The sequence below is a fragment of the Bos indicus genome, chromosome 29, assembly GCF_029378745.1.
Source record: "Bos indicus isolate NIAB-ARS_2022 breed Sahiwal x Tharparkar chromosome 29, NIAB-ARS_B.indTharparkar_mat_pri_1.0, whole genome shotgun sequence".
NCBI classification, from domain to species: domain Eukaryota; kingdom Metazoa; phylum Chordata; class Mammalia; order Artiodactyla; family Bovidae; genus Bos; species Bos indicus.
In genome coordinates this window covers 28,794,263-28,821,821 of record NC_091788.1, presented here as the reverse complement: position 1 = coordinate 28,821,821, position 27,559 = coordinate 28,794,263, and the positions used below count along the sequence as shown (strand labels likewise).

Sequence of the window (27,559 nt, the reverse complement as noted above, 5' to 3'; positions counted from 1 at the left end):
GTACCTCTTTGTGAAAGGGTGAGGATGGGTGTCTGAAAAAGCCTGTTTTTCCTTCTTGGCCAGGACGCCCCCTTGAACTCCTCCTTTCTTTGAATTTTGAAAGATTGTTGTTGTTGTAAAGGGCGTATTTCCGGATTGTGGAGGAGGGCGCCAAGGGAGGGGCTCTGGGATGGTGGGACGAGTTTCTCGAGGTTGCTTATGTGGAAAGTCCCTCTGGTGGTAACTGGGGAGACAGTGGTTCAGCTCCTTCTGGAGGTAGGACAGGTGGCATCTTAGCCCTGCCCTCACCTAGTGCTTTCAGCTGAATGATTTCAAAGGATACACACCCGCTCGCAGCCCCCTTCCTCCCTACGTCCTGCACAAAACCACACAAACAGGGCTCAGGTTTCTGATCTGTTCTTTTTATTGTGTTTTTTTTATGAAAGGGTCTCAGATGGCCAGGAAAGATCTGGCTTTCTGGCTTCTAAGCCAATTCCTCAGGGAGCCCCAGGCATCATCATGAGAAGGAGGAGACCCCTCCTCACTCCTCTCTGCTCAGCCCTCATTCACCAGGGGGAGGGGCTCACGTTCAGATTCCTGGCCCAGGGACAAGCCCTTCCCCATGGAACTTCTAGCTTATTGTCAAAGGTCATCTTGGTTCCTGGAGAGAGACAGAGAGAGGCTGGCTTGCAAGGCCCTGGCCCAGGACCAACAGGCCCCTTTGGGGATGTGCCTCTTCCCTGATCAGCTCCTCTCCTGATCCTGCTCCCCTGTGGAGCCCAGGCCCCTCTGTTAGGTCATCTGTGTCCATCCTTTGTCACCTCTGCTCTGGGCTCCTCCCTTCCTCCTTACTCACAGGGTCCCTTCCTTTTGACACTCCCCCAGCCCACCCCAAGCCCTCGATACCTTCCTATTTGTAATCATTCCTTGGCCCAGCCTCCCTAGCCCTCCACTCATTTTTTGGCCAGCCCCAGCCCCCACCTCTCCACGCTTCTGTCCGGGCCTTTGGCTCTGACTCCGGCTCCGGCTCCGACTCCGTCCTGGGCCCCGGGATCCCCGAGAGCTGCCGGAGCCTCTGGAGGAGTTGCTGCCGGCTGTGGAACAGGTGCTCGTGCCCTGGCCCCGGGACAGGAAGCTCGGTCGGCTGTAGGGGAGCCAGGCTTCTTCTGCAGCAGGAGATAGAAGGGCAGCTGGACTCAGGCAGGGGGCCTAACAGGGCTGCTTCCCCCCGCCTCACGCCGCCCTGACCGCCACCCCAGCTCTGGAAGAAGAGTGGAGGGCAGACCATCCTGGGGACTGAGAAGCAGCAGCAGCTGGCCCAGCCCATAGCCCTGATATAACACGTGCTCAGAAGCCTGCAGGGAGCCCCCCACCAAGAGAGGGCCTTGGGAAAGGAGGGACAGAGCGCCCAGCCCCCACTCTGGACCTGGGCTCCAGTCCTGGGGAAGGATATGATTTGGGAACTGGAGGAAATTCTGCCCAGAGAAAGCTAGAGAGACAAGTGTCTTTGGCGTTGATGCATGAACCCAGCTGGAGACCAAGGGTGAGCTGGCTTGAAAATGAGCACACCCTTGGCACCCTCCGTACACTAGGCTGCCCTCCCAAAGCCCACCCTCTCTGTAGCCATGGCCCTCCTTACCATCTGGGTGGGGGCGCCGCTGGGCCCCCAGGGGCGTGGCCTGCACCAGTCTCCTCTCCCCACTGTGCTCCCGCTCCCGTTCCAAGGAGGACATGCTGCCTGCTGCTCTCAGCCCCAAGGCCCAGCTGGCCTCTTCCTCTGGTGGTGGCAGAGGTGGTGGGGGCAGATCTGGGGAGAGACCCGCTGTCAGCAGGGTCCCCTGCTTCTCCTGACCCCAGTCTTTCTCCCACTCCCACTCCCTGGCACTAGGAGGCTGTGAAGGAACAGCCCGAGGTTTGGGTTCACTGGCTCCCTCCTCCAGCCTGAACCCACTCCTGTCACCATCTCCTAGGCTCACGGCCCCCTCACCTCCAGGACTGTGCTCCCGCCTGTAGGGAAAAGCCTTGGGTTTCTTCCGGATTCGGGCACGGGGCCCGTGCAATGGAGGAGTCAGCTCTCCAGGCACCGGCCGGGCTCTCCCTGCAGCATTGGGAGATGGATAAGAGAGGGGGTCAGGAAAGGGGCTTGAGGGTGAAGGGGAAACAAGCTTTTGGGAAGATGCGGAGGTGTGGGGCAAGCTGAGGGATCTACAGACTCACCGGGGGCACTGCCAGCTGTAGCAGGGACGGGGCTGGGGCTGTGATGGGGGCCAGAGGGGCCAGCACCCAGGCCGGCGGGCCTCCCTTCATGGCTACTCAGGGTGGGCTGGGAGACACTAAGAGGGGAGCTGGGCCCGATGGGCACCCTCCTGCAATGACACGAGACTGCATTTGTTTACTCAGCAAACACTAAGTGCCTACTCTGGAGCAGGCAGTGGGCTAATCAGTCAGCCTAATACTCAGATGAATAAGACACAGCACGTCTCCCACAAAGCTCCCACCCTAGTGCAGTATGAGGGAAGCCATCTCTAAAAGGCCCCAGGAAGCTTGCAGGGTGTCTGTGATGGAGAAAGTCTGGAGAGAGTGAGAGGCTTCGTTTGTCTCCACGTTTCTCCTCAAGTCACACTTCCACCCCAATACGGTCATGAGACCTTCCAGACCCCAGATTCACCCATCCATCCATGTGTTCATCCATCCATCCACACACTGAGTAGATATGTACAGAGGGCTATAACATGCAAAGTACTATATACCTCCCTACCTGGGCATCTGGTGGAGATGGGGAAGGTCAGTGGGGGGCTGGGGAGGGTCAGGAGGTGAAGGGGTGAGAGTGGCTGTGGACTGCTGCCCATAGGAAGGTGTGGGAGAGGGGGTTTCTCCTCGGGACGGAGGGACCAAGCAACCCCCACCGGAGCTGGGCTCTGCTGCATGGCTCCTCTCAGGCATTGGTGGGCACCACTCTTCTGGGTCTGAGCTGGGGGCAAAGAGGCAGGAGGGTAAGGATGACTGAGTAGCTTCATACCCTCCCTTTGACCTTCTGTTGCCCCCTCCCTTCTTCTCCCAGCATCTTCTCCCTCCTTGCGTCGGCAGGAGGCCCTGGGCTGGTCCTTTGTGTACATGCATCTGCAGGCAGCGAGCATCCTTACCTGCCCTCCAGCTCCTCCTCAGGCCCCTCTAGGCAGCTCAGTTCACAGGAAGGCGGTGGGGGAGGCAGGGCTTCTGGCCAGTTGAGAGAGGGCATCTGTACAGGCTTTCCCAGAAGCTTCACTTTGCCTCCCCTGGCTCCTGAGAACAGGATGGGGGAGCACAAGACACAGGCAGGAAAGAGGCAGAGGGGAGACACATCAGAAGGAAGTGCTGCTCTAGGTCCCAGAGGGGAAGCGTGGAGGATGCTCTTGGGGAGGTGCTGCTCAGGGCTCAAACGGGGAGTGTTGGGAACTGGAGTCATACCACTGTCCCCCTGGCTCCATTCTGGGGGAGCATACGGGCTCCAGGTGCCTGGATCTCCTGAGGGATGTGGGGGGAACCCCCCGTGGAAGGTCTGCAGCTCCTCTCCGGCCGGGTCAATGGTGCTGTAGACAGGACCCTCAGCAGAGGCGGCTGTGCCCCGGGCCGTCTGAGCCAGGTAAAGGGAGATCCCTGCTTCTGAGAGGGAGAGAGTGGGAGCCCCAGGGGAGCAGGTGGGGCAGAGACAGGAAAATAGATGACAGAAGAATGGAGGGCGAGAGGAGATCCCACTTCTTCCCCCCACCCCAAGCCGGGGTAAAGTTTGGGTGTGTATTAGTTGCTCAGTTGTGTCCAAATCTTTGGGACTCCATGGACTGTAGCCCAAAGGCTCCTCTGTCCGTGGAATTCTCTAGGCAAGAACACTGCAGTGGGTATCTATTCCCTTCTCCAGGGGATCTTCCCGACCCAGGGATCGAACCCGGGTCTCCTGCATTGCAAGCAGATTCTTTAATATCTGAGCCACCAGGGAAGCTGGTGATCTTCTTCCCCAACCCCAAGCTGGGGTAAAGGTTAGGCACAAGAGAGTCTCCCTCAACTCCCAAGAGCCTCCCAAGGATGGAGCAGCCTCAGCAAGACGGGATGCCCTGGTCCCCTTCAGTTTACCCCAGCAGTGGAGAGGAGAGAGGGTGTGGGGCCTCCTGCTGCTGCGCCCCCCTCCCCGGGGGGAAGCAGACCTCCTCACCATTGTAGTATCTGTCATCTGGGTCAGGATTGCTCGGGCAGCAGCTTCCCCTGGGGTCCTGGGCTGAGGGGCTCCGAGATGAGTGAGGCCACGAGTCTGCCAGCCACGGGTAGGGAGCAGGGCCAAGGCCCATTGGTGGCCTGAGGGACAGCGGGTGAAGACTAGGGACAGAGAGCCTGCAGAGGCCAGCGAAGTGAGGGAGACAGGGGCAATGGGCGCTGAGGACTGAGATGGGGAGTGTAGGGGTGGGAGGAGGGAGAAGCTTGGCACCAGGAGGCAGGCAGGGACAGAGGGACTGGTCTCTTGGGGGAGGGGATCATTCTTGGGAGCTGAGCTAAGAGAATTACCTGGAACTGGCCGCCGACAGGCCCTCTGAATGTGGGAACGACACTGGGGAAGGTGAGGGGGAGACTGTGAGAAGCGCCCCTTCCTGGGATTTGAACCCTACTCCCCACCCCGGAGGCAGAGACAGATGTCTTACCTGCAGGTGTGTAGGCAAAGGAGGCTTCCGAAAAGGAACCGGTGGGAGAAAGAAGAGGGGAAATGGGAAGAAAAGTCAGAAATATCCATATTCCTGTCCACTCCCTGGCTCTGGTCCTAATTACGCCACTTGGGCGGTACCTTGGACCAAGTTCATCGGAATTCCTAAGGCTTTGACTCAGGCATCAGTATTTTTCTAAAGCTCCCCAAGTGATTCCTGCGTGTAGCCAAGACAGAACCTTTTATCTAAGAGACCTCAGATCTTTCCAGACAGGCACCATCCCAGGAAGGAGAACTCGAGTATCCTCCTTTCAGCGGGCCCCCCTCCCTTCCATCCAGACCCCGCTTGATAATTTATCACCTGGGATCCTGGCGACACTCCCTCTGCCAAGCCCCCAGGCTCCAGGAAGTGAGTTTCCCTCCCTCCATCAGACTTGCCCCTTCTCTACTGAGAGTATTAGTCAGTCAGTCGTGTCTAACTCTTTATGACCTCATGGACTGTAGCCTGCCAGGCTCCTCTGTCCATGGAATTCTCCAGGCAAAGATACTGGAGTGGGTGGCCATGTCCTCTTCCAAGGCATCTTCCCGACTCTGGGATCGAACTCGAGTCTCTTACATTTCCTGCATTGGTAGGCAGGTTCTTTATACTGGTGTCACCTGGGAAGCCCACTTCTCTACTGGGGCTGACTGCAAAGCTGTTCCTCCACATACACCAGGAGTCTGAAGGACAAAATCTCACCCCTCTTTGCAGACTCCGTCCCCTCTGGAGTTTGCCCTTTTCCCCCTCCGCGCTGTTCCAGACAGCTGGCGATTCCACCGTGGGCACCCTGCCTCTGTCCAAGGGGCTGAGCTCCAGTGCGACCCCTCCCATGACCTCCACCCCCCTACCCCGCCCCCGCCAGCAGCTGAGTCCCTCCTGAAGCACAAGCTGGAATCAAGATTGCTGGGAGAAAAGTCTATAAGCCTGAGATATGCAGATGATACCACTGTTATGGTGAAAAGTGAAGAGGAGCTAAAGAGCCTCCTGATGAAAGTGAAAGAGGAGAGTGAAAAAGTTGGCTTAAAGCTCAACATTCAGAAAACTAAGATCATGGCATCCGGTCTCACCACTTCATGGCAAATAGATGGGGAAACAGTGGAAACAGACTTTATTTTCTTGGGCTCCAAAATCACTGCAGATGGTGACTGCAGCCATGAACTAAAAAGACGCTCCTTGGAAGAAAAGCTATGAAAAAAAAAAAAAAGAAAGAAAAAAAAGAAAAGCTATGACCAACCTAGACAGCATATGAAAAAGCAGAGACTTGACTTTACCAACAAAGGTCCGTCTAGTCAAAACTATGGTTTTTCCAGTAGTCATGTATAGATGTGAGAGTTGGACTACAAAGAAAGCTGAGCACCGAAGAATTGATGCTTTTGAACTGTGGTGTTGGAGAAGACTCTTGAGAGCCTCTTGAAATGCAAGGAGATCAAACCAGTCAATCCTAAAGGAAATCAGTCCTGAATGTTCATTGGAAGGATTGATGGTGAAGCTGAAACTCCAATACTTTGGCCGCCTGATGCGAAGAACTGACTCATCTGAAAAGACCCTGATGCGGGGAAAGACTGAAGGCAGGAAGAGAAGGGGAGGTTAGAGGATGAGATGATTGGATGGCATCACCGCCTCGATGGACATGAGTTTGAGCAAGCTCTGGGGAGTTGGTGATGGACGGGGAAGCCTGGCGTGCTGCAGTCCATGGGGTCGCAAAGAGTCGGACACGACTGAGCGACTGAACTCTCGAGATTTCCATTCTCCGCGCCTCCCTTCTAGGGGAGCGAGATCTCAAGGCTCCGCCCACCCCTCCATCGAGTCTCCCAGCCGCCCGGGCATCCCCGGGCTGGGTTCTCACCGGTGTAGTGACTGAGCTCCTTGCGCTGCCTCCGGCGCCGGTAGAGGGCGGCGCAGAGCCCGAGGAGCAGCGCCCCGCAGGCGGCGCCGCTGCCCGCGAGGAAGGCTGGCTCCCGCAGCACCCTCGCCAGCCGCTCCGCCAGCCCCGGGCCCGCCTCGAGCCCAGGCTCCAGCTCCGGCGGGGACGCTGCGGGGGTCAGAGTGGTGAGGGGAGTAGAGGCACCCCTACCCCATGACACCCCCCGCCCCACTCCCGAAACCCCAGCTCCTCCCTCCCACCCGCTCCGGACTCACGCAGTTGCACCGACACTGGGGCGCTGGCCACGCCCACGCCCGCGCTGGTGGCCGCCGCGACCTGGGTCCGGTAGAGGAGACCGGGCAGCAGGCCCCGCAGCACCGCCGAGCGCGCCCAGCCCGCCGCGGACCGGTTGAGATGAAAGCGGCTCTCGTTGCCCAGGCACCAGATCTGGGGAGGCCGAGACCCGGGCTTAGAGAGTCAGAAGTGGATCTCTGAATGGTGGGAATGACGTCTCGGCCAGTCGTAATTCACTCGGAGAGAGCACTCTGAAACCTCTCTCCTCTACCCGGACCTCGTCTCCAGTCCCAGAGCCAGTCCTAGGTTCCCTCCTCCCTGATCCTAACCCTCTCCCTCCACTGCCCAGCCTGCCCACCCAGGCCCTTCTCAACCCCTGCACCTGGTATTCCTCGATGACCCCATTTTGCTGCGAGGGGAGCGGAGGTTCCCAGGACACAGTGATACTGCTGTTGCCTTCACCCCCCAAGGCCACGGCCACTCCCTGGGGGGGACCACTGGGGGCTGGGCCAGGGTGGAGCATGGTGAGAAGGACACAGACAGTCATTGCAAGCTGTCCCTCCAGCCCCAACCTTGCTCATCCTCCCAGTGCTAACCTCTTAGAGAACTGAGAGGCGTGTCTCCTCCCCTGATCCCCCACACCTTGCCCTTGGAGGCAAACCTTCCTCCTCCCCTCTCTCTCTTCCCTCCTGTCCACCCATCAGCGCTGTGCCCCACTCCCTTACCCTCCTCAGGAATGCTCCTGGTCACCAAGGGGCTTTCAGCCCCCAGCTCCTCCTGGCCTTGAGCTTGCACCTTGATCTGGACTTGGGTCCCTGGGGGGAGTCCCCTTAGCACTGTACTTTGCTGGCTTGGGTATGGTAGGTCCAGCACCGACCAGCTTCCCCCATCAGGTCCTGCTACCCTCCAAGACACCCGGAAACCTTGCACCAGCTGGATTGGGCCATCTACCTGTGGGAGACAGGACAGAGGATGCCAGAGGAGGGGCTGGAGCCAACAAGTCCTCCTGCCCCAGCCCCTCCTTCACCCAGCAGTCTTCCCCAGCACGCACCTTGCACACTCCCATATGCATTCCCCTATGTCCCCCATCATCATGCCTGCCCTTGCGCTCATCCCTGGGCCACACTCACGGTCCAGGACACCTGCAGAGTCCGAGGCCCAAGGACTACAGGCTCCTCCAGACGCACAGCCACTTCGGCCAGTCCCTGCTGGCCTTTCCATGGGTCCTCCACTGGCCTGGATGGGCTGCTGTCTGCTGACCAAACAGTCCACTCAGCAAGGGCCTCTGGGATGGGGAATCAGGACTGAGGGCATGTGTATGTCCCATCCCTGCCCTTCCCCCACAGACCGCTACTTAGTACTTTGGAGCCCATCCCAGGGTCAGGAGATGGCTGGTCAGGGGAAGAGCTTCCAGAGGTGGGCCAGGGTATCCTGCTTTCTGCATATATTTGTTGTCGTTGTTCAGTTGCTAACTTGTGTCCGACTCTTTGCGACCCCACGGACTGCAGCAGGCCAGGCTTCCCTGTCCTTCACTATCTCCCAGAGTTAGTGCTCAGATTCATGTCCATTGTGTTGGTGATGCTATCTAACCATCTCATCCTCTGCCACCCTCTTCTCCTTTTGCCTTCAGTTTTTCCCAGCATCAGGGTCTTTTCCAATGAGCTGGCTCTTTGCAGATTGATATGTTTTTTTTTTCTTTGCCTAAATGCATGGCATGCAGAATCTTGGTTCCCTGAACAGGGGTTGAACCTGTGCCCCCTGCAGTGGAAGGAAGCACGAAGTCCTAACCGCTGGACCGCCTGGGGATTCCCCATGTGCACCTTTAAAGGCCTTGTTCCTCATCTCTCACGTGAAGATGTCCCTCCAAGTTTCCTTCTAGTCCTGTTATCTATAAGTAAAGGCTCAGAAGGGAGGAGCTACCAAGATGACTGAATCAATCTCTCTCTCTGTTTCTCTCTCTCGCCTCTTTTCTTGTTCCCTCAGTGAAAGGGAAGCATGACTCCCTATTCCAGGCCCGGCCACCAGCACAGAAACTGGAACCAGATAGGTGCCATAACTTGCAGTCAGGGGGTGCTCTGTGGTGTTGCATGCCATGCCTGTGATCCAGAGATCCAGGCTTTACTCACCCTGGGTGCGGACAGGCTCAGAGACAGGGCTGGGCTCACTGAGGCCCCAGGCTCCCACAGCTCGCACGAGAAATAGGTAGATCGTACTGGGCTGCAGACCGCTGACCGTGTGTGTCTCCAGCTGCACACCATCCGCCACTGTCCGCCATGTGTTACCAGAGGCATGGCTACAAGAATGAGGTGACAGGGCTGTGCCAGCCCAAGCTGTCTATTCCTTCTCATCCATTCTCTGTCACCCCCCTCTAACTACGCCTCAGCTCAGGAGACAGAACTGGTAAACCTCTTCCCACCACAGCCAAGACTTTTCAGACACAGTGGAGCCTCCCGGTAGCTTTCCAGGTTTGCATTGGAAACTTCCTCTGTACCTGAAGGCCTCTATCACATATGAGGTGGCTGTGGCCCCAGCTTGTGGGTTGGGCTTCCAGGTCAGAGTAATGCTGTTCTTGGTGATCTCAGTGACCACAGGCTGCGAGGGAGGTCCCGGAGGGGTACTGGGTTCTGCAGGGGGGTCTGGTGTTGCTCCCCAGTCTTCTGCAGTGAGGAGATAATCTTTGAGTAGAACGATGGGGAAAAGATGGCCCCAGTGTCATTTCCTCCTCCCCAGAGGAGCTGTGAGAATGGTGACACCGGAGCCGGGGACAGAGTGAACTGACCCTGCTCACATCTGTTCCCACGGGTACCACTTCTGTCCTCCTCCCCCCGACAGCCAGAGCCATGGCCTTTGGGAGATAAAACCAGTTCTGGGGGTTGGGGTGGAGGTACTGACCACCTTTGAGGCCAATTTGGAGAAGAGTGCTGGCAAAAAATGAGAGAACAAAGGAAAAACTCACCCCGCCTCCTAAGCCAGCCACTCCAGGCGGCCTCCCCTGTGGAGCTCTTGGCCACACAGCTGTAGAATCCCATGTGCCCCTCCTGCAGGAGAGGGTGGAGGAACTGGCACACTGGGAGTGAGCAGGGCAGGGCGAAGGGTGGAGGTGGGCATATAGGAGGATGGGGAGGATGCTGTCCACTCTGCGTCAGCGGTCCCCAGCCCTTTTGGCACCAGGGACCAGTGCCAAAATGGAAGACAATTTTTCCGTGAATGCGGGGGTAGTTTGGGGATGAGTCTCATAAAGAGCACGCCACCTAGATCCCTCCCATATGCAGTTCACAGTAGGGTTCACCCTCCTGTGAGAATCTAATGCCAGCCACCGCTGATCTGATAGGAGGCCGAGAGCAGGCGGTTATGTGAGCAATAAGGATTGGCTGTAAATACAGGCGAAGCTTTGCTCGCTCACCTGCTGCTCACCTCCTGCTGTGGGGCCCGGTTCCTAAAAGGCCCGGACCAGTACCGGTCCATGGCCTGGGGATCGGGGACCCCTGCTCTAGGTGGTCTGAGAGCAGAGGGGCAGAGATGGAGTTCAAGCCGCAGCAGGCACTAGAGTGGGGCACATGGACCACGCGGCCGTTCTCAGTTACTTGGGCTCCAGGAGTGAGCCTAACCTGCACGCTGGCGATGTACAGGGTACCATTGGCCATTACGCTGAGTTGGACGTCATCCCCTTGCAGCCACTGCCCATCCTTCTTCCACTGGACACTAGGCTGGGGATTCCCGCTCACTCTGCATGGCAGCCACACGGAGGAGCCCAGTGCCAGCGTCTGGTTGGCTGGTCCCTGGAGGATGATGGGAGGCAGTCCTTCCAGGGAAGCTAAGAGAGGAAGAACTTGGGCGTCTCAGGGGAGGGTCCTGGGTTCAGGCACCCAGCCCCTTGTCCTCGTCTCTACCCCTTCACTTCCCCTCCCCTGGATATCGGAGGGATTTCTATAACCATGTGTTCTCTCTGCCTGGGATCAGCCATCCATTCGTGGCTTCTGTACCTGGTTCCCAAACTTCACGGACATGTGCCAGCAACATGCCTCTCCCCGTGCAGACATATTACATAGAATTCAAGAAAAACAGACTTCTTTCAGCTATTACCTTCTTCCAGCCCTATCTCCATGGGCACGTACCTCCTTTTACCTCCAGCAGAGCCTTGGCCAGGACACTGCCAGCCACACTGACAGCCTGGCACACGTAGTAGCCTGCATCCCTGCTCTGCACTTCAGTGATGTTGAGCTGGCCTCTGGGAGAGACTGAGAAGCGCCCCGTGGGCTGAAGTGACTGACTGGGGAATAGCAGAGCCTGGGGACAGAGCAAGCAACAGAGCCCAGTGGCAGCTGCCAGGGAGAACTCCGCATTCTCAGCAACCCCAGGATCCAGAGAATTCCTAAGGTTCTAGTTCATAACGCTGTCCCTAGCCAGTTTTGTGACCTGAGGGAAACTAGTTAAGCCTATTCACAATAGTAACGGAGTTTTATTAGATGATTTGGGGGTACACATCCCAGCTCTACTAGTTGGGGAAATCTGAGCAAGCTAGTTGGGGAAACCTGAGCAACCTTCCTGAGACCCAATTTCCCCAAATTTGACTCTTAGAGAGTAGTTATAAGGATTAACAGAGAAGGCAATGGCACCCCACTCCAGTACTCTTGCTGGAAAATCCCATGGATGGAGGAGCCTGGTAGGCTGCGGTCCATGGGGTTGCGAAGAGTTGGACATGACTGAGCGACTTCACTTCCACTTTTCACTTTAATGCACTGGCGAAGGAAATGACAACCCACTCCAGTGTTCTGGCCTGGAGAATCCCAGGGATGGGGGAGCCTGGTGGGCTGCCGTCTACGGGGTCACACAGAGTCGGACACGACTGACGCGACTTAGCAGCAGCAGTAGCAGCATAAGGATTAAATCAAGTAATTGCATGAAACTCTTTCAATAGATTGAGTGAGAAATATTAAGTATGTTCTGCTTCTTTCTGGTTCTAACATTTTACATTAGATACACAGAAGGTAGGGAAGCAGGTTTGGGTTTCAGGGAAAATGACACCACGCTGAGCCCCTCTCTGATACCTACTCCCACCCTCTACTACCATCAGCATTTAAAAAACATTTATGTATCTGGCTGCGCCGGGTCTTAGTTGCACTGGGTCTTTGTTGCGGCATGTGGGATCTTTACTTGGGGCATGTGAACCCAGTGGAGGCATGAGATCTAGTTACCTGACCGGACAGCAAACCCAGACCCCCCCAACCCCCCCCACCCCCCCATCCCCCCACCCCCCCCACCCTCCCCCACTCCCAGCATTAGGAGTGCGGAGTCTTAGCCACTGGACCACCAGGGAAGTTCCTATTATCAGCATTTTTATTCACTTAAAAATATAATTAAAATGTAGCAGTTCGCAGTGCTAGAAAAGATATTGAAAAATCGGGGGTGTGGATATGCAGTGAGGTGGTGGTGGCCTGGTTTCCTAGTGGGGTGGGTTTAATCAGACTTAAATTTTGTTTTATGGGCTTCCCTGGTAGCTCGGCTGGTAAAGAATCAGCCTGAAATGCGGGAGACCCCGGTTCAATTTTGTTTTATGCTGAGTTCCATACCAAAGCTGCTCAGGGTAGAACCATCACAGGCTCATCTCAGAACTCTGAGATTTGCCTGTGAAGGTTAAAGAGGGGTGGCTGTGAGCTCCCCCTGGTGGAAGTCTTTTGTAAGTAGATGAGCCTGTCACTTTCTACCCTGAGCAGCTTTGGTATGGAACTTGCTTTCCAGAGCAGGATGTTCAAGTCCAGGCCCAGGCCTGGGGAGGAGGAAGGATCTAATTGGATCTGCTACATCCTCAGCACGTGCGTGTGTGCTAAGTCACTCAGTCGTGTCCAACTCTTTGCGACCCCATGGACTGTAGCCCACCAGGCTCCTCTGTCCATGAGGATTCTCCAGGCAAGTATACTGGAGTAGGTAGCTACTCCCTTCTCCAGGGGAATCTTCCTGACCCAGGTATTGAACCCTAGTCTCTTATATCTCCTGCATTGGCTGGCGGGTTCTTTACCACAAGTGCCACCTAGAAAGCCCACATCCTCTGGATAGCCTTGTCCAAAACAGAAAGATTCTCCAAAGAATTCCCATATAGGACTGTTCCCTGCCACCTAACTATATTCTCCTTTGTTCCAGGCCTTTTATATTCATTATCTTATTTAATCCTCCCAAATAACCTGCATGGGTTTCTGGGAGGAAGGGTAAGACTGAAGCCCAGAGAGAAGTTTGCAGAATGTGAGAGGAGGGAGGCTGAGACCCAGAGGAGGAGCTGTGGACAGGCCCTGGGAGCTGGCCACCTACTTGACTTCCCTCCTTCTGCCAGAAGATGGCAGGCGGGGGGTTGCCTTTGGTCTCGCACTGGAAAGCCACGCTGTCTCCAGGAGCTGCCATCTGGTCCTGGGGTTGGGTCACCAGCTGAGGTGGGACTGGGAAGGGGAGGGAGATAAAGGAACAGGGAGTCAGGGGCACTAAGGGAGGAACAGGAGAAAGAAGCCTGAGCTTGGCTTAGGGAGGAGCAGATATCTGTCTCCTGCTCAAGCCTGTTTAGCTTTCTCCTCCTTCCTCTCCTCCTAGAAGTCTCAGGGTATGTGTGCTTAGTCGCTCAGTCATGCCCAAATCTTTGTGACCCCATGGACTGTAGGCTGCCAGGCTCTTCAGGCCACGGGGATTCTCCAGGCAAGAATACTGGAGTCTCAGGGGACCCACTCATATCTCCTGCTCTGTCCTTTCTCCGCCTTCTCCACCTCCACCCATCCTCCATCTGCCCTCGTCCCATGCCCGCCAAGGCCAGCCCAGGGGGGCCCTCACCGTGAACAATGAGGGAGCCAGATGCTTCGGCGCGGCCCACGCTGTTCTCCGCCACACAGGTGTATGTCCCCTCATCTTCAGCACTCACACGCCCAATCTGAAGGCTGTGGTCGCTCTGGATCTCGTACCTGCTCCCCTCCCCACCCCCAGGCTGGGTTGGCCACAACTACAGACCCCATCTAGCATCCCCCAGGACGGACACCAGAATCAGGGCACGTAAGGACAAGGTAGACCTCTGCAGGGACAGAAGCTGGTACTCATGGACTCATGAATGGAGGTGGGGACTGGTTGGGGCAGGGCCACAGGCTCTGGGAACAGACTGCATGGTCCAATGAGAGGCATCTACCTTCTTTTTCTTTTTCCAGTTTTCTAGGGCTGGGTATGTTCTCGAGCTGATTGGGTCTCCTTACAGGCAGTAGGAGGGGGCTTCTCACCTGCCTGTGGGCAGTTCCCCATCCTCCTTGCGCCAGCGTAGACGAGGAGGGGGATCCCCCTGCACCTCACACGGAAAGTCCACGGGGGCACCAGCCAGGACCACCTGATTGACTGGTCTACGCAGGAAGGAGGGACGCTCTGTTGAGGGGTAGGGGGAGTGAAGAGTCAGTGGGTCTGCACAGCTACTCATTTCCCGGGCTGCCCACTCCCGTAACTCCCAGACCGCACAAGCCTACCCAGGACCACAAGTTTGGCTGCCCCACTCTCCCGTTCTCCTGCCATGTTGGAGGCCACGCACACATACATCCCTGCATCGCTCTTGAAAGTATGTGACATCATCAGCTTCCCTCCACGGATCTGCAGAGTAATCATGGAGACTTCGGTCCTTTATAGCCATGAAAGCACACTTGTTTATTTGATCCTCAAAGCAAGCCAATGAAGACGACTAGTGAAGTTGACCCACTTATAGTAGTAGTAGTCACTCCGTTGTGTACAATTCTTTGTGACCCCATGGAGCCCGCCAGGTTCCTCTGTCATAGGATTCTCCAGGCAAGAATACTGGAGTGCGTTGCCATGCAACCCACTGGAGGATCTCCACAGGATCCTCCTGACTTAGGGATCGAACCCAGGTCTCCTGCCCTGCAGGCAGATTCTTTACTATCTGAGCCACCAGGGAAGCCCTCTAGGGAATCCTTAAGTGATTTGCCCAAGGTAGGGCTCAGGTGTATCTTTGCTCCTATAGCCCAGAGCACCTCCCACCAGTCCATGGGCCATCATACCCCCACCTTCTTACACCAATTCCATCCTACCCATGCTGCTTTATCTCCCATTCAGTAGCTGACTCTCAGCCTCTGGTCAGCTAATGCCCCAATTTAAAAACTCTTATTGCTTCCAGGACATCCCCCCTCACCCCCACCCTTCCAAGACCTTTAGATTCAGACCTTCCTCCTTTGACACTTGTCCCAGATCTCTAGCCTAGGGGCCTGACCTTTGGGATGTTCCTGGTCAGGACCTGGCTTCCAGTGAGATCCCAGCCCTGGTCTCACCCCTCACCGTGATCCTCCCCTCCTCCTCCTTGAGTCTAACACCATCCTTCTTCCAGGACACCGAAGGCTCTGGGTGGCCGCGGGGGGGCATGCATTCCATTACGGCTGGCTCCCCCACTGCCACCACCACGTTCCCGGGAGACTGCCGGAAATCATCGCGGAGGACTGGAGAAAGGGAGAAAGAAAGCAAGCCAGAATGAATGACCAGAGGAATAAATAGGGTGTGGGGTGACATAACTGGGTGAGGACTCAGGAAATTGTTTGGGGCAAGAGCCGGATCACCACCGCAGGCCAGAACTCTTCTCCGGCTGCGATAAGGCCAGGCTCGCTTCCTCCTCTGGCCAAGGAGAAGGTTTAAGGGAGGCTGCTGATGGGATGAGATTGGGAGTGGCTTCGGATGGGATTACCCGCTGCCCTCCCACCCCTCCGAAGCTCTGGCAACGACCAGCAGACTCCTACCTGCCACTTCTAAAGAGGCGTTTCTACTAGCCGCTGCCCCCAGGTAGTTACGCGCCACGCAAGTGTAGACACCCTCGTCTGGCCGCGCGCGGCGCCCGTGCACGATGCGCGGGAAGAAGAGGGCGCCGCTGGGCAGCAGCAGGCGGTGGGCGCGCGGGTCTTCGCGCGCCGTGGCCACGCGCGCCCCATTCTTGTACCACTCGATGTTGGGCCGGGGCCGGCCCTCTGCGCGGCAGGGCAGCGTGGCCGGCTCGCCTCGGGAGACCAGCAGGTCTGGCGGCTGCTCCACGATGCGTGGCATCGCGTCCTCCGGCCCGATCCTTGACCCTGAGGTGGGGTGGATGGCACAGAGCATTCAGAACCGGAGATCAGGGGAGAGCGCGAGCCTCCAGAGAGAAAAAGAAGCCGACCCGCCCATCCTCCTCTCTCTGGGTAAGGTCGAGTTTCTCCTCCTAGGCATCTGCCCCGCATGTTCTTAGGCTGGAAAGGAGGTGCCTGAGAACAGATGATCAGTAGAGCACGCAAGCGCCTAGGAAGACTGAAGACTCCTGCCTCCTCTCCTGCCAAGTTCAAGTGCAGAGTAACTGGACCATGGCTTGGCAAGTAGACCACGACTCTAGCCGACTGGTTTTCAGTCCCCCAGCCGCGCTGGTTATACACTCTGATAGTTACACGCGCTGTTATACGCGATAGTTATACGCGCTGATCTGTGAAAAGGTGACACTTGGTTGTCCACTGAAATGGAGAGACTGTGGCCCAGCCCGGGGATCCCCTTAGGAAAGGGAAGAAGCGAATGATGGGCTGTGGCCTGGGGCTGGAAGCGGCCCTTAACTTGGATTCTGTAACTGGGCAGAGTGCCCTTTTCACTGACACCCCTGATAACCACGTTTCCTGGTCTTTTTAAGTCACAAGAATTGAACACAAATGATGATGGAAGAGTGAGTAACGCTTCTTTTCTAAGAAGGCATAGTTTTCAACAGATTATTCTACAGGTTGATGTAGCCAAGAGAGGCTACATTGAGAGAGGAATTCGTCTAACTTTTCTTGGTCACTCAGATTCGTTCACCCGCACTTGGTCTACAGACTTCGGCTCACTTTTCATCTTCAGTTTGGGACCCAGGAGCCAGGAGCCAGTTGAGCTCAGACACCCCACCCCCCAGCTTCGTCAAAAATGGATTTGTACCCCGTAGTGGCCAGTAGGCGTCGCTGCCGCCTCGCCTAACCTGGTGTCCTTAACTAACCAAGGACCACTCCACACTTCGGTTCTCTGCCTGCCCGCCGATCCCTACCCTGGCCCTGTTCCAACACCCACGGGGACCTCTTGCTTCCAGCCACTGAGTGGTGTACTGAGTTTCATTTTCAGCCCCGGCTCTCAGAAGTTCTTGAGACAAAGCTGCATGGTTTGCCCCAGCCTGGTGCTATCCTGGGCAGAGTGTATAACCAGTTTGGGACAAGATCAGTTTCCCTCCCACTTAGGGAAGGAAGAAATTTTTCTCGATTTCCTCCATCCTAGATGGAAATCTCTGTTTCTCACTCGTCTCTTCTCCTCTGTCCCATTCCAGTTCCCATTCAGGCAGACCAGACCCTCGGTGGGCAACCCTTTAGTGGTTAATGCTCAAGAAATGTTATAGAACTGACCAGTGTTGGAATCTCAGATGCCAGTACTTCCTAGCTGTAAGAACTAGGGCAAATTATGAACTTCTCTGGGTCGAAGTTTCTTTACCTGTATGTGGGAGTTGTGATGGATTGTCATAAGACCATGGTGTATGTAAAGAACTTGGGAGAAGGCACCAAGAATATGGCTAATCTACCATTAGTTAAGGGCTCTTTCTCTCTGGCCCGCCTTACCTTATCTTGATCTCTACAGTCTCCACCTGAATCAGATTTTTCCAGGCTCCAATATTCCCTTTCCGCCCTTCACATAACCTCAGGGAATTGGATATTGTCAAACTTTACACTGCTTTTGTGACTATTGGGATATTATTCATCCTCTCTGAGTTTGTTTCCTCAGTCGCAAAATGTGACCATCAACGCACCTCCTTACATTTTCGAGTTTAAAGGAGGCAATGTGTGGCGACAACACTCTGTAAGAGCGCTGGGGGAGCAGAGAGGTTTCCAAAGTGTCTGTGGGGAGGGTTCTGTGCTTAACTCCCCTAGGAACCTAGGAGGGTCAAGAGACTAGGGAATCCCAGATCATCCCCCAATTTCTTCCTCCCTGCTCCCTCCATACATACCACGCCCTTCTCATCGGCTCTTTCCCCTTAATTCCTGTAGACACAGCTGTGGGCGCCCTTTCCCTGGAATTTCTTCCCTGCCATTCCCGGTCTCAGGAGATGCTTCGCAGCAGCTAATGAATAGCTAATGGCCATGCTAATGGGGCTCTGGGGCTCCTCCCCCAGCACCTGGAGCACCCCGCTCACAAACACACTCATTGGCCGGGTCTTCTTTCTGGCCACCTTGCAGTCCCCAGCACAGTGCTGATAGATTCGGGTGGGTAGAGGCAGAGGGATGGAGGCTGTGACCTCCAAAGAGGGATCAACCGCAAAGGTGTTCAGGGAAGCGCGAGTTTCCGATGTGGCCGGCAGGGGCGCCATCGGGCTCTCTCTCCCCAAGCCCCCGGCGGTCCCTTCTCGCCGCCGCCCCGCCGCGCTCCGGGATAGCGCGCTGTCTCAGTCATTTATTAATCACCGTAATTAGAGGTAATGACCTCCCCGCCGGCGCTGCCCGCCTGCCGCAGCTCTGCCGGGGTGGGCCTGCAGTGAGTTCTACCTCTGAGGGGCAAACTTGTAAGTTTCCCTGAAATGGTCGCCGCCGCTGTCGTCTTCTGTAGCAAACACATTAAACATTTTGGCGTCATCACCCTCGTCCTAAGTGAGTTCTTGGAAAACTTAGACTCCCGAAGGGAAACCTGCGCCCTGGGTGGGTCAACGAGTGGCCCGGCTTGGCCCAGGCCCTCGGGTGACTGCGCCCCCTCCTCTACCCTCGGCGCAGTGGGTCCGGGCCTCTCATACTCCGGTTCTTCTCACCTGGGGTGGCCGTGGGCGTCGGTTGGGGAGGTGAGAAGTGGTGGGCTCAGTAGCCATCTCCTCCCAAACCCTCGACCTCCCGACGATGTCCTCACTAAGATGCGTTAAGTCCCAAACTACCCATTGGTCCCCAGCACCCGGGAGGCGCTGGGAAGCGCTGGAGGGCGCCGCTAGGTCCCGGACCTTAAGTCAGGAGCGCTTTGGACTACCCCGTCCGCGCCTCCCTCCCACCTTACCCCCATCCCTGGATCTGAAGTCCCGGTGGGGCAGGGTCTTACCGTTGAGAGAAGGATCTCCGGGTGGCAGCAGACTTTGGTTGAGCGCCGCCACCGAGGAGTTGAAGCCGAAGAGGAGGTCGCTGGAGTTGGAGATGTCCCCGCCCAAGGAGTCCGCGAACAAGTTCATCTGTAGCAGCGTTTTGAGCAGGTAGCGCAGCATGGCGCGACCAGATGGGGACCGGGGCTGGGGGCTCGGGGCCCAGCCCCTGGGTCTAAGACCCGCGGGCCGGGAGCCGTAAGCCCCTCCACAGCCTCTACACGCTGCCCCAGCCACGGTGCCGCTCTCCTGCCGGCGCGCCTGGGTACCGTGCGTGCCTCCGCGCGCCCTTCCTCCTTCCTTCTCTCTCCACCCCCCAGAGCCGGGGTCCCCTGGGAGCCGAGCAGCAGAAAGCAGGTGCCACGCCGATCACCGCGTAATTAAGGGATTAATCCGCCTCTCTCCGCCCTCCCACCCCCGCCCCGACGGCCACTAGCAGGGGCAGAGACTAGAGTCGCCTAGCGCGCGAGTTGGAGTCCCCGCCCCGCGGCCTGCGCCCGGCTCCAGGAGTCCCGCGTCGGTTCTGGGCACCGCAGGAGAGTTTCTCTCCTTTCTCAAAGCACCCAAGATGAGGGATGAGACTCTGTCGGAGTTGCCCCTGTGCCTGACTTCAAAGGAGGAGACCCTTATCTCTGTTCCCAGCCCTTAGGAAACTGAGGCAAAGCCCAGATCGCTCCTCTGGCTTTCCAAGTACTGGCTGCCACTTCCTCCCACGTCCCTGGGTTTTGCGGCGGGAGTGCGGGCGGCTGGGTGGTTTGGGGCGGGAGTTGGGGCTGGGTGGAGAGTAATTCCGCGATGCGTCCACCTCTTTGCCCAGCAGTCGCTGCTTTGTAGCCTAGAGACCCGGAGATGAGACGCTGCATCTTGACCCCAGAATCCTTACCCCAGACCTCTTAATCTCGTGGTTCTTGGAGGATACTCCACAGGGATAAAACCTGAAGCGAAAGCCCAGGGAAATCCAGGAGCAGCTCACATCTGTTTGCTCTATTCTGACTTATTTTATGCTCTGATTTATTAAGTTGTTTTACTTTTTGGAGGAGACTGACGGGGAACTAGGGTGTCCGGGGCTAAGACAAAGAGCAATATCGTGTTTGTAAAGGCAAGTGCAAGAGAAGAGATGGGGTTGATGGAGAACTCGCAGAAATCTGTTCAAACTTAATAATGATCCTCCTTGGTGGGAAGGAGGTCACAACAATCCCCGCCCACCCCACACACCCGCCCACTCCCAGCATGCTTCCAACTTTCCTGGAGTTCTTAATACCTGAAGACCTCCAAGTCATACCTACCTACCTACACACACACACACACACAGTTTCTTAGGCTGTAGGTGGTCTTGGGATATCAGGGGAAGAGAGACCAGAAGCATTCTATTAGTTAATATCTGAGCTAAGGCCCTGCTGATGGTGCAGTTCCGGTTCAGTCAGAGGGCTCTAGGATGAAATAAGCTTTGGGGTGGCTGCTTCCAAAGTGGGAGGAGGCAGGGGAACAGGTCAAGATCGTTAGGGAAGGACTAAGGTAAGTCAAGAGTTGAGTATTTCAGGCAGGCAGCTCTCAAGGGAACCAGAGACTTAGTCAAGGGGTGAGGGCTTGTCCCAAAACACCTCCCTCAATCCTCAGGGCAAATGAACAAATGTTTGGGTGTCTTCTTATTGCTGCCACTTCCCTCCCTCCCCACCCAGCTCTGCCTGCAAGGTAGCAAGGCCAGAAGCAAGAGGTGAGGAGGTGCGGGATGGGGGAGAGAAGGGGGAAGCAGAGGGAGGCTGCACCCTGGGAACTATTCTTTCAGCACCCTGTCTCCCCTAGTTGGACTAGGAATCTGGGGCCCTCCAGATGACTTAAATCCGAGCCGACCTTGAGGTGGGGTAGGTGGGAGAGGCGCTGGTGACACATTCATTCTAAAGCACCGGATCCTAAGAGGCACGATCCGGTCCTTGCTCCAGGGCGAAGTTGCATTCAGATAAGAGAAGTGGTAAGGGGTAGATTTTTCCGTCGGAAATCGACCCCTCCAGGAATGAGAAACCCAGAAGGCCCGATCCTGTATTTGCCCATGAGAAGACTTCACACTCCGGGCCGGTCTGCTGGTTGTTCAGGAGAAATCGGACCACTTGCTCTGCTCTGATGCTTCAGGAGCCCTCTGCTCCCCCTCCTGCGGACCCACCAGGGTCACCTGGGTTCCATCACACCAGAGGCTGAGCCGGGACAGGAATCCAGCCTCCTGGCTGCAGCAGACAGGAATCTGCATCCCGCCATGTGGTTCCTGCCCCATCCTAATCCCCTGATTTGCTCCCGGTCGGCCTCTCAGCAAACACAGGGCCTGCCAGCGTCTGGGGGCTTGTCACCCTGTTAGCGGATTTGTTCCCAGAGACAGCACAGTTAATTGGCCCTTTATGTGGGGATCAGGGCTATTTGCTCAGGGTTCCCTGAGCGGAGGCTGCGAATCAGCCCATGGGCAAGGCTGCCTCCTAATGCCTGGCATCCTAGGTGTGGAGGCTGGACAAAGTGGGGCCACTCTCTTCCGTTCCCAGACTCTCCTGGGCCAAATCTCCCGGCCCTCTTCTACACCTCACCTCTTCTCCATACCCTTTTGTTCTTGTTTCTCTCTGCTCTTTTCTTCCTTGTACTTCTTTGTATCTCTAGAATACGCTCCCTTTGAATCAGCTCAACTGAATACCAAGAGGGTACAGTACTCAGCTGGGGTGTACTGAAGAATAAATACCTCCCAACTGCAGCCTAAGTCCCAGTCCCTCCAGGCAGGGCCCCTGGAACCCTGGAGTTAGTGGAGGGTGGGGCAGAGGGTGGGCAGAAAAAGCCCAGCCTCCATTCCTTTAGGTCAGATGGACAGCCTTGACAGTAGCCTTACACCATTTTTTCCTTTCTTTTCTTTTCTGGCCACCCTTCATGGTACACGGGATCATAGTTCTCTGACCATCAGATTGAACCTCGGCCCCTGCAGTGGGAGCTCAGAGTCTTAACCAGTTGGCCACCAGCCAAGTCTCTGCCCTGTACATTTTCAAGTCCAGCTGTTCCCACAGGCAGTTCTGGAAGGAGTTTGCCTTCTCTCTGTCTCCTCACTGCCTGCGCCCCACCACCTCGCCCGACACACAACCAATACAACTCTGGCTTCTACCTCTTTCTTAGAGAAAGTAGGTAACTCACTGCATCTGTCTCTGTTTCCTAACCTATAGCACATGGGCACTGGGACAGCATCTAAAACACTCCAAAAGTTGGCAAAAAGAAGAGAGAGTGGCCAGAAGCAGAGAAGGTGGGGAGAGCAGAGACTGTGGAGAGAGAGGGTAAGTTTCCTCTGCTGGGTTATGGCATCTGGTGGGAAGAAATGCGTGTCTGGGGCAGGGGTGCGTGGGCGTGGCCATGGGTGTCTATGGAGAGAACAGCTACCCCAGGCCATTTTCCTTGGCCTCGTGCCATCACATGAGGCCAGAGAATGTGGCTGGAGGTTTACAGCAACGGAGCTGGGGGCTGCATGGGAAGCTTCTTGGAGGTTCAAAGCCTGAATGCCAGCTGGTTGTGGATGAGCTGCTGGCATGTAATTGTCCTCAGAGTGCCCTCCTTTCTCACACTGATACTGCCCCTGCCTCCCTCTCCCCAGTACATACACACACACACACACACACACGCCCAGTCCATTTACATCCCCCTAGAGCCTGTAGCCCCCATCTCTCTCTCTGCCTGGATCCCTTCCCGGGGCACTGATACACATTGAGCATATGTGTGTGTTTTGGTTGGGGGAGGGAGGGACAAGGGTTGAACATCTGTCCCCCACCCCTACCAGGCTATGCCTGTGAATGGCCCAGCAGGCTTGCTGGCTTCAGAGCAGTGATGCCAGGGGGGAGTGACCCAGCCGGCAGGGGCCAGAGGGCCAAACAGGAGGGGGGATCAGAGAGCAAAGAACAGGCCCCCGGCTGGAAAGCAGACAGCAGGAGCCTCCCCCCACTAGGAGCTAGGGTCTGTTGGCTCAGCCCCTGGAGCTGCTGAGATAATAGGCCAGGGCCCCCTATCCTAGAGTGCCCCCACTCCCCACCCCCAGGAGGAGCCTGAAGGGAGTTTACTGTGCAACACATACCACCAGGTCCTGAAATCTGGAGGCAACCAGGTAGAAATGTCCACATCCCAGTGCAGGCGAAACAAAGGCTAGGGAGAACAAGAGCTTTCCTGGTTCCTGTTATTAAACTTGGCACAGAGCAAGCACTCCATAAATATTTGTTTGGTGACTAAATCCAATAAACAAATATTTGTTTAGTTAGTCCTCATAACAACTGCCCCTTCAGAGTCCACTAACCTTCTCTCTCTGCCTCCCATTCATTCTCATTCTCCTTCTCTCCCCTGGCCCCTTCTCTCTCTCATTTTCCTAGTGCTGGTATAACAGGAAACTACAAACTGGGTGCACTCATGAAACTAAAAGTCACTTCCAACTATTTGCAACCCCATGGACTATAGCCCGCCAGGATTCTCTGTCCATGGGATTCTCCAGGCCAGAATACTGGAGTGGGTAGCCATTCCTTTCTCCAGGGGATCCTGACCTACGGATTGAACCTGGCTCTCCTGCATTGCAGACAGATTCTTTAGCAGATGTCTGAGCCATCTAGGAAGCCCCAGGTAGACTAATGCTAATGCTAAGTCACTTCAGTCGTGTCTGACTCTGTGCGACCCCATAGACGGCAGCCTACCAGGTTCCCCCGTCCCTGGGATTCTCCAGGCAAGAACACTAGAGTGGATTGCCATTTCCTTCTCCAATGTATGAAAGTGAAAAGTCAAAGTGAAGTCGCTTGGTCGTGTTCGACTCTTAGCGACCCCATGGACTGCAGCCTACCAGGCTCCTCCATCCATGGGATTTTCCAGGCAAGAGTACTGGAGTGGGGTGCCATTGCAACACAAATTTATTCTCTTTTGCAGGCTGTAAGTCTGAGCTCAAGGGCTGTGCTCTTTCTGAAGGCTCTTAGGAAGATCTTTCTTGTCTCTTCTAGCTCTGATAGTTGCAGGTAGTCGTTGGGATTCTTCAGTTTGCTTATGCATCACTCCAACCCCTTCCTTTTTCTTCACATGACATTCTTCCATGTGTGTGTATATCTAAGGACACCAGTCACTAGATTAGAGCCCAACCCAATCCACTGTGACCTCTTCTTAACCACTGCAAAGTCCTATTTCCAAGTAAGGTCACGTTCTGAAATTTAACCTAATACACCTTCTTTTCTGTTTTTCTTCTAATAGTAACCCACTCCAGTATTCTTGCCTGGGAAATCCCATGGACAGAGGAGCATGGCAGGTTACAGTCCATGGGGTCACAAAGAGTCGGACTCAACTGAGCAACTAACACTTTCACTTTCCCCACTCTATTATTCCTGATACTCTCCCAGGGACCCTATTTTGCTACTTTAAAATATCAGTTCAGTCTCTCAGTCATGTCCAACTCTTTGCAACCCCATGGACTGCCACATGCCAGGCTTCCATGTCCATCACCAACTCCCGGAGCTTGCTCAAACTCATGTCCATACAGTCACTGATGCCATCCAACCATCTCATCCTCTGTCGTCCCCTTCTCCTCCCGCCTTCAATCTTTTCCAGCATTAAGGTCTTTTCAAATGAGTCAGCTCTTCACATCAGGTGGCCAAAGTACCGGAGTTTCAGCTTTAGCGTCAGTTCTTCTAATGAATATTCAGGACTGATTTCCTTCAGAATGGACTGGTTGGATCTCCTTGCAGTCCAAGGGACTCTCAAGAGTCTTCTCCAACACCACAGTTCAAAAGCATCAATTCTTTGGTGCTCAGCTTTCTTTATAGTCCAACTCTCACATCCATACATGACTACTGGAAGAACAATAGCTTTGACTAGATGGACCTTTGTCAGCAAAGTAATGTCTTTGCTTTTTAATATGCTGTCTAGGTTGCTCATAGCTTTCCTTCCAAGGAGCAAGCGTCTTTTAATTTCATGGCTGCATTCACCATCTGCAGTGATTTTGGAGCCTCGAAAAATAAAGTCTCTCATAGTTTCCATCGTTTCCCCATCTATTTGCCATGAAGGGATGGGACCAGATGCCGTGATCTTAGTTTTTTGAATGTTGAGCTTTAAGCCAACTTTTTCACTCTCCTCTTTCACTTTCATCAAGAGGCTCTTTAGTTCTTCTTCTCTTTCTGCCATAAGAGTAGTGTCATCTGCATATCTGAGGTTATTGATATTTCTCCAGGCAATCTTGATTCCAGCTTGTGCTTCATCCAGCCTGGCATTTCGCATGATGTACTCTGCATATAAGGTAAATAAACAGGGTGACAATATACAGCCTTGACATACTCCTTTCTCAATTTGGAACAGTCTGTTTTTCCATGTCCTGTTCTAACTGTTGCTTCTTGACCTGCATACAGATTTCTCAGGAGGCAGGTAAGGTGGTCTGGTATTCCCATCTCTTTCAGAATTTTCCACAGTTTGTTATGGTCCACACAGTCAAAGGCTTTGGCGTAGTCAATAAAGCAGAAGTAGATTTTTTTTCTGGAACTCTCTTTTTCGATGATCCAACAGATGTTGGCAATTTGATCTCTGGTTCCTCTGGCTTTTCTAAATCCAGCTTGAACATCTGGAAGTTCACAGTTCACATACTGTTGAAGCATGGCTTGGAGAATTTTGAGCATTACTTTGCTAGCGTGTGAGAGGATGAGTGCAATTGTGCGGTAGTTTAAACATTCTTTGGCATTACCTTTCTTTGGGATTGGAAAGAAACCTGACCTTTTCCAGTCCTGTGGCCACTGCTGAGTTTTCCAAATTTGTTGGCATATTGACTGCAGTACTTTCACAGCATCATCTATTAGGATTTGAAATAGCTCAACTGGAATTCCATCACCTCCACTAGCTTTGTTCATAGTGATGTTTCCTAAGGCCCACTTGACTTCGCATTCCAGGATGTCTGGCTCTAGGTGAGTGATCATACCATCATGGTTATCTGGGTCACGAAGATCTTTTTTGTATAGTTCTGTGTATTCTTGCCACTTCTTCTTAATAGCTTCTGCTTCTGTTAGGCCCATACCGTTTCTGTCCTTTATTGTGCCCATCTTTGCATGAGATATTCCCTTGCTATCTCTAATTTTCTTGAAGAGATCTCTAGTCTTCCCCATTCTATTGTTTTCCTCTATTTCTTTGCATTGATCACCGAGGAAGGCTTTCTTATCTTTCCTTGCTATTCTTTGGAACTCTGAATTCAAATGAGTATATGTTTCCTTTTCTCCTTTGCCTTTAGCTTCTCTTCTTTTCTCAGCTATTTGTAAGACCTCCTCAAACAACCATTTTGCCTCTTTGTATCTCTTTTTCTTGGGGATGGCCTTGGTCACTGCCTCCTGTACAATGTCAGGAACCTCTGTCCATAGTTCTTCAGGCACTCTGTCTATCAGATCTAATCCCTTGAATCTATTTGTCACTTCCACTGTATAATCATAAGGGATTTGAATATAGTTTAAAATATTGTTTTATTATTGTAAGCATAATACAAGCTCATGGGGCTACCCAGGTGGCGCAGTGGTAAACAGTCTGTCTGCCGATGCAGGAGATGCAAGAGATGTGAGTTCAACCCTTGGGTCAGGAGGTTCCCCTGGAAAAGAAAATGGCAACCCACTCCAGTATTCTTGTCTGGAGAATCCAACGGACAGAGGAGCTTAGCAGGGTACAGTCCATGGAGCCACAGAGTTGGACACAACTGAGCGACTGAGCACACACACACACAGTACATGCTCATGCAAAAATATTCTAGCAGAATAAAAGAGAATAAGGTGAACAAAGTGCTCACACCATTCTTATCCTTCTTTAGCCTGGGGTAACCACAGATTGCTTCTTGTGTATCCTTCCAGATTTTATTTTACTTTTTAAATATTTATTTCTTTGGCTGTACTGGGTCTTAGATCTCCGATTTTTCTTGCCTCAGGCGGGATCTTTAGCTGCAGCATGCAAACTGTTAGTTGTGGCATGTGGGATCTAGTCCCTTGACCAGGGATTGAACCTGGGCCCCCGGGCATTGAGAATGCGGAGTCTTAGTCACTGGACCATCAGGGAAGTCCCCAGATTTTAAAAAGCATATATATATATCCTTCTTAAAACATAAATTTGATCATGTTATTTGTTCTGTTTTGCAGCCTGTTAGTTTTAGCTTACCAATATATTTAGGGTATCCTTTCACATCAGTATATATATATATATATATATATATATATATATAGTCTCCATATTTTTACTTTAATGACTGCATAATATTGGTCATTGCATAAATTTATCATATGCTTGTAATCAGATCCCTATTTATGGAGATTTGGGTTGTTTCTCAATTTTTGTATAAACAATGTTACAAATAAACAACATTATATATATATATAAATATATATATTTGCACATATGCGTATCTGTAAGCTAAATTCTTAGAAGTGAAAGTATAGAGGTGACTAACAGCTAACAATAGCTAATGTTTACTGAGTGGTTCTCTTCATTCATCTGTCTAGCAGATGTTCTTGCATGCATGCTAAGTCACTTCTGTTGTTTCCAACTCTGTGTGACCCTATGCATTATAGCCTGCCAGGTTCCTCTGTCCATGGGATTCTCCAGGAAACAATACTGGAGTGCGTTGCCATGCTCTCCTCC

General features: G+C 54.1%; 1 protein-coding gene across 2 annotated transcripts; it reads right to left on the bottom strand.

The window, feature by feature from the left end:
• Positions 1–380: 380 nt before the first annotated feature.
• On the bottom strand, positions 381–19,057 carry ROBO3 (roundabout guidance receptor 3). Of its 2 annotated transcripts, XM_070783137.1 has the most exons (28): positions 18,898–19,057; positions 15,594–15,920; positions 15,142–15,299; positions 14,325–14,445; positions 14,088–14,226; positions 13,654–13,781; positions 13,147–13,271; positions 10,959–11,130; positions 10,452–10,657; positions 9,800–9,881; positions 9,335–9,500; positions 8,970–9,136; positions 7,974–8,095; positions 7,569–7,794; positions 7,226–7,347; positions 6,821–6,996; positions 6,532–6,755; positions 4,647–4,670; positions 4,513–4,555; positions 4,166–4,305; positions 3,427–3,621; positions 3,123–3,261; positions 2,738–2,950; positions 2,197–2,345; positions 1,967–2,077; positions 1,619–1,786; positions 961–1,145; positions 381–640 (listed from the first exon to the last, which is right to left on the bottom strand). In XM_070783137.1, exons 1-28 carry the CDS (start codon positions 19,055–19,057, stop codon positions 629–631), a joined length of 4,200 nt encoding a protein of 1,399 aa, XP_070639238.1. In that variant the 3' UTR covers positions 381–628. The 2 variants fall into 2 exon arrangements, with proteins under 2 accessions (XP_070639238.1, XP_070639239.1); XM_070783138.1 differs by lacking the exons at positions 6,532–6,755; positions 6,821–6,996; positions 7,226–7,347; ... (12 more) ...; positions 15,594–15,920; positions 18,898–19,057 and adding an exon at positions 5,007–5,084.
• Positions 19,058–27,559: the final 8,502 nt, after the last annotated feature.

Excerpts from the sequence above, each read along its gene's own strand:
- ROBO3 (XM_070783137.1), bottom strand. The coding sequence starts at position 19,057 with ATGCTGCGCTACCTGCTCAAAACGCTGCTACAGATGAACTTGTTCGCG. Across the intron at positions 7,348-7,568 it reads CAGGAGCATTCCTGAGGAGG|CCCCCAGTGGTCCCCCCCAG; the intron begins GTAAGGGAGTGG and ends ACCCTGGCCCAG. Across the intron at positions 2,078-2,196 it reads TACAGCTGGCAGTGCCCCCG|GGAGAGCCCGGCCGGTGCCT; the intron begins GTGAGTCTGTAG and ends CCAATGCTGCAG.